Source organism: Nelumbo lutea, chromosome 6, assembly GCF_056320005.1.
Source record: "Nelumbo lutea isolate HS-2025 chromosome 6, American lotus-T2T, whole genome shotgun sequence".
Classification (NCBI taxonomy): Eukaryota; Viridiplantae; Streptophyta; class Magnoliopsida; order Proteales; family Nelumbonaceae; genus Nelumbo; species Nelumbo lutea.
The window spans coordinates 9,045,349-9,051,104 of record NC_142689.1 but is presented as its reverse complement, the minus strand read 5'-3'; the positions used below and the strand labels follow the sequence as shown (position 1 = coordinate 9,051,104).

Here is a 5,756-nt window from a genome sequence, read left to right as displayed (position 1 = left end):
AAAAACATGGATTTCTTGGTCAATGAGAACCAAAATTCCATTGCCCAGCTTTTCCCCCTCTCAAAATCCGAAAAAAAAAGATTGCCCCCTTAGTTCTAATATTAGGGAACATTTAGGCCAGGATATCATATTGATGAGGGTTTAGGTAAGGTGTTGTTTCCTCTATATTGTAATCTATGGTCACCATTCCACTTGGAATAAGTTTTGGAGCTTAAAAAATTAAGGACACTTAGTAGTTGCCACTATGAATGGAGCATAACCTAGCTCGTGCAGAATATCTGATGGACAACCACGAATTGTGGAATTTATGGTTGTAGCTAGGCTTCATTTCATGTGCAGTGGTGGTTGCATAGAAGAGAGGTGATTGGGTAACCAAAAAACAGAAATACTAATGAAAGGAATGGAAGATTTGGATATGTTCTGCCTATAAGAAGTCCAATCTGGTAATGTTCTGCCACAGAAGATTAATATATAATATATATATATGCAGCCCACAACTCAGAAATGAATCATAAATTAATATAAATTGGCAATTGGAGGAATAATAATCTGAGATTAAGATCTTAGCTTTGTAGGAGAACTAGATTTTGAAAGTCAAATTCCATCACTAATTATGGCTCAATTGATCAGTTCAAGGTGTCAGGATTTCTAATTAAATTTTCTATTCAATTTGGGCATGGATTTGAAAGTCATCAAAGTTATGACATATTGAAGCTAAGATCTTATGGACTCGAATTCATATTGAATATCATATAGAACTTTGTACCCTAGAAAAGATACTTTTCTCTCAATACTTCATTCAAAAGGCCTTTACTATCAATTGAATTGTCCTTATATGTCATCTTTCTGCATAATAATAGGATTTGAGTGGTTTAACTTTATTTTGGTCTTGTCAAGACTCTTATCAGTCTTGATGATGGGGCCAAGCATTTTTATAAGCTTTTCTCTAAGCTATCAAAGAGTTGATGCATGTAACAGAATTGTGTCTTATATACAGGACAGTGATTAGCATCACAGTATATGGTAGGACCAAAATATAGCTTTAATTTCTCTGCTATCATCTTGACAGAAAGGGGGAACAATAATACAGAGGTTGATAGCTGGTAAAGAATCCAAGATCATGATATACATTTGCCCATCAAAAACTTGTGTGACAATGAAATCACAACCAAAACCTATATTCTTCAATAGAAGAATCACACACACTCTCTCTCATCAATGACCAAATGACATTTACTTAGTTTATATGTATATATATATATTTTTAGCTGCATGCCAAAGCCACCCTCTACCCTAATATCATATGTGCATCACTCTACCAATCACCACTAATTACTCCTTCAGTTTGCCTTGGGTATCATGTTCATGTTCTCAGTGTGGACTCCACTGCAGAAAGTTTATCTATCAGTCCTCCCACATAAGCTAATGGGACTGTATATATATATATAATATAGCTATTAAATTATTTTCTTCATTATTGGGTATAAGACACTCCCTAAACATAGGGGTATATTCCCTAGTTTATGTTGGTGCTTTGTGTTTAATTTCCCAAATGTGCATGCAAGTGGTTAATGCCTATATACATATACAAGTACACGCAAAAATACCAAAGTACAAAGATGTACAAATATATATATATAGAGAGAGAGATGCTCCTGGAACAAAATGCAGGTGACATGTGAAATGTAAGGTAGGGAAATCATAGTATAAACACACATATAGAAATAAGCAGAAGGTGAATGGATCCAACCATGCAAGGAATCAATAAAAAAGACAAAGTGGTGCAACAAGGGGGAACACTGTAAACCAGCTTGGCAGAGTAGATACAACCATCACTTTTGTTAGGAGAGTTGACGTGGAGGTGGTATGGGTAGGTTATGTAGATATAGGTCACTCGTGCCTAATAGGCTAATACAATTTTTTTTAAGGGTTTTGTGACCTAAGACACAAGGGGGCCACACGATTTGACAACCCCTCTCAGCAATAAATTAGTTAGGGAAATAAGACTTGATGCCCTAAAACAGAGACTTTTATTCATATCTTAATTAATTCCCCCCATTTCTCAACAGAGCGGATCTGCTCTTCACACAGGATGCCTTACACAGACCTCACATGCACATCTTGTCATACATTGGGAACATCTCCCATACTTATAAGTTATTATTTACGAGAGATATTCTCAATGCACGATGGATGTGTCTGTGAGTAGCAAATCCCATCTCTTTCCCACAAGTTACGATTCATTGTACTTATCTGCTCCACCCTTAGGAAATTCCAAGAAGAAAAGGGTCCTTAAATGCCCATATCTACCTGCGTCTAACTATATACATTCTATTACCATTTCTTTAATTTATTCTCTCTTTATAATCTAATACTAGTTGAGCATTCGCTAATGAACTATATTACAATAATTCCTTATTTATTAAGGGAGGGAAGGAAATTCACATTAAGAAAATTAATCTAGTTTAGTTGATCAATCCAACTATCTTTTTGCCTAATTACATTTAAATACTTGTTCATCATGACTAATAATATTGGGAAATTTATTAAAAAAACAACTAGTATTCCACACTAATTAAAAACACCAATATTTAATTCACTGTTCTTAATTACATTCAATCATCCATAATAAAAATTGAAAATAGTAGCTTTCTTTGTTGGGATTAAGTTATAAATGAAAACCCTATATATTTGTGTTTAGAAGAAAATCAAGGAATTACAGCAATACTCATCATTCATTCACTCCTTTTTATACATTTATATTGTACTCGCATTAATCCCAAATCACCAAATAGATTTCAGGCACCCCCTTTACATTCTATGTCCTACCACGTGCGGAGCACGTGCCACTTGTCCATTCCAAATATGCAATATAGCTGTACTCCCCCCCACAATAATCACATGCACATGCAATACCCTACACCTGAAAACTGTTTCTAGTACATTCTGATAATCTAGCTAAATGAATGTGACAAAATTATATCAACAAATTAATATGACTACACAATATTCATATATATGTCATTAGGGATGGCATGCTGCAGACAGTAATTGAAGTATAATCCGCTGGCTATAATCCAGAATTTGTCATATCTAACCATCTTATTCCTGCACCCATCAATAAATAAATAAATTAAAAAAAATGCGTTATTGCCAGAGAAAAAAAAAAAAACAAAGGAAATAGAAGTAAACAACTTCACGTGTTTTCATCAAAATGATTAATATATGTTTAACAGGTGAAGAAACAAATAATCCAATTTAACTAATGAAAAACTCAGTACACATGCAATAAAGGAAAGATCGAAACACGACATAGAGATGAACATCAATGGTTCAGACAGAGAGAGAGAGAGAGAGAGAGAGAGAGAGAGAGAGAGAGGTCTTCTTAGGTAGTTTTCCTAAGAAGAGAAGACAAAACTCACAGTTGAAGTTTCCTGGTTAGGAGAGAGAGGTGCTGGCGAGCCACGGCTAGAAGCTCCTCTCGTCCCCACCACCTCGTGCTCTGACCAAACTTAGTCAACGGATTCGTTATATGGAACCAGTCATTGAGAATCTGAAGCTTTTCACAGTTCCGCACCCTTCATCTTCTCCTATAAATGCATCTCGATCGCTTCTCAGGTTTCTCACACAATCTGAGTACCCTCTGGGTTTTTTCGTTTCTAGTTTAATTTATACTCCTTCGCTTTTTCTCTCTCTCGCTCACTCTTTTAGTCCTAAAGTTTAATTATCTGCAGGTAATTAATTAGTTGTTAGCCCAGAAACTCTCGACACCCATGTTTCTGTTTGTTGCAATTTGCCTTGCCTGGGGCTTAATTAATTTGCTGTGATGATTAGATTACAATGTAATTAATGAATCTCTCTGCAATCCTATATATTTGGCTGCAGGTTCAGGTAGGAGCTTACAATTTACATCTATGTCACCTGCAATGAGTCAGAGAGAAGATGATCCAATATTGGAGTGTCGATTCCAGAAAGGAGTCAAACATCTGTGTGAAAGTGGGATTACAAGCCTTCCGAGTAGGTATATTTTGCCTGTTTCAGAGCGAGCCAATCTGAGAGGGGGAGGGATGAATGTCAGCGACCTAAATTTTAAGCTGCCCATCATCGATTTCGCTCAATTGCAAGGTCCCCAGAGGCCACAAGTTCTAAACAAGCTGTCAAAAGCTTGTGAAGAATATGGGTTCTTTCAGGTGGGAAATAATTAAACTCCATACTAACTTTTCATCAATAGGTTTGAATTAATTATGATCTCGGTCGTTTGAAAAGCAATTGAATTAACTCATGGGTGGCCGGATTAATTGATTGTACGCAGGTAACCAACCATGGCATTCCTGGGGATGTTATACAGAGTATGATTGATGTGAGCAAGCGATTCTTTGATCTCCCCTTCGAGGAGAGATCTAAGTACATGTCGACTGATATGCGTGCGCCTGTTCGATATGGAACCAGCTTTAACCAGAAGAAAGATGGTGTATTTTGCTGGCGAGACTTCTTGAAGCTAGTCTGTCATCCTCCCTCTGATGTCCTTCCTTATTGGCCTACTTCTCCTGCAGACTTAAGGTGATCAGGAGACAGCTTACATTGACTCTCTCTCTCTCTCTCTCTCTCTCTCTCTCTCTCTCTCTCTCTCTCTCCGTGGCTAGTGGGTACAGCCCATAGTTACGGATTACCTAATTGAATTTAATAAGAAATCAGTGCATGCCTATCAATATGTTATTGGGGAATTGAGCAGTAATATAATGAAATCGATACTTTTTACAGGGAAGCAGCAGCTACTTACTCCCAGCAAGCCAAATTCCTGTACATTAAGCTGGTGGAAGCCGTGCTAGAGAGCCTAGGACTACTGGTGGGAACCACCATGCACGCAGACGAAGAAAATGCAGACAATGCCGCCTTGAAAGAGTTCGAAGATGGGAGCCAGCTCATGGTGGTCAACTGCTACCCATCCTGTCCCCAGCCAGATCTTACTCTCGGCATGCCACCGCATTCCGACTATGGCTTCCTAACACTCCTCCTCCAGGACGAGGTGGAGGGCCTTCAGATACAGAACTGTCAAGGAAAATGGCTGAACGTCGAGCCTCTTCCCAACTCTCTCGTCGTCAACGTCGGCGATCATCTCGAGGTTTGTAATTCGTTCGATCCTTTTAATTTTCAAGTGTTTGATGAATTTTCTGGGTCTAGGCTCTAGACTAATTAATTAATCTGGGTTCTCTCTCTCTCTCTCTGGAACAGATATTCAGCAATGGGAGGTATAAGAGCGTGCTCCATAGAGTTCTGGTGAACTCTTCAAAGTCTCGGATATCGGTTGCTTCTCTGCACAGCTTTCCTTTTGATAGGGTGGTTCGTCCATCACCCAAGCTGGTCAATGAAGCCAATCCAAGGCGTTACAAGGACACTGACTTCGCCACATTCCTTGCATACGTATCGTCTTGTGAGCCAAAGCGGAAGAATTTCCTAGAATCTAGGAAGTTGCCCTAGGTTTTTGATAAATGGAAACCCAGAATTCAAAATTAAGGTTGATCCACGTAGCTAGCTAGCTTGACTTTTGTACCATCAAAAATCTAGCAAAGGGTTTATTGAAATGTGAAGAAAACCCAGATCAGATAGATCTCTGAGAGTAGGAGCCAATTAAGGATATCTCTCATCACAGCTATTATTTATTTTCTTCTTTAGTCCTGTTTTCCTTGTTAAGTTAAAATACCTGTATCAATTAAATGGTGCCTGAATTAGTGCTTAACTTGATATATAATTATCAA

The 5,756-nt window shown here is 37.9% G+C and overlaps 1 protein-coding gene across 1 annotated transcript; it reads left to right on the top strand.

The window, feature by feature from the left end:
• The first annotated feature begins 3,624 nt into the window (after positions 1-3,624).
• On the top strand, positions 3,625-5,756 carry LOC148847200 (putative 2-oxoglutarate-dependent dioxygenase SLC1). Its single transcript, XM_088952217.1, has 5 exons — positions 3,625-3,734; positions 3,886-4,190; positions 4,313-4,560; positions 4,762-5,122; positions 5,233-5,756. The coding sequence occupies exons 2-5, from the start codon at positions 3,915-3,917 to the stop codon at positions 5,476-5,478; spliced, it is 1,131 nt and encodes a 376-aa protein (XP_088808343.1). The 5' UTR covers positions 3,625-3,734; positions 3,886-3,914; the 3' UTR covers positions 5,479-5,756.

Coding starts and splice junctions, on each gene's coding strand:
- LOC148847200 (XM_088952217.1), top strand. CDS start 3,915: ATGTCACCTGCAATGAGTCAGAGAGAAGATGATCCAATATTGGAGTGT. Junction 4,561..4,761: donor ACTTCTCCTGCAGACTTAAG/GTGATCAGGAGA, acceptor TACTTTTTACAG/GGAAGCAGCAGCTACTTACT. Junction 5,123..5,232: donor ACGTCGGCGATCATCTCGAG/GTTTGTAATTCG, acceptor TCTCTGGAACAG/ATATTCAGCAATGGGAGGTA.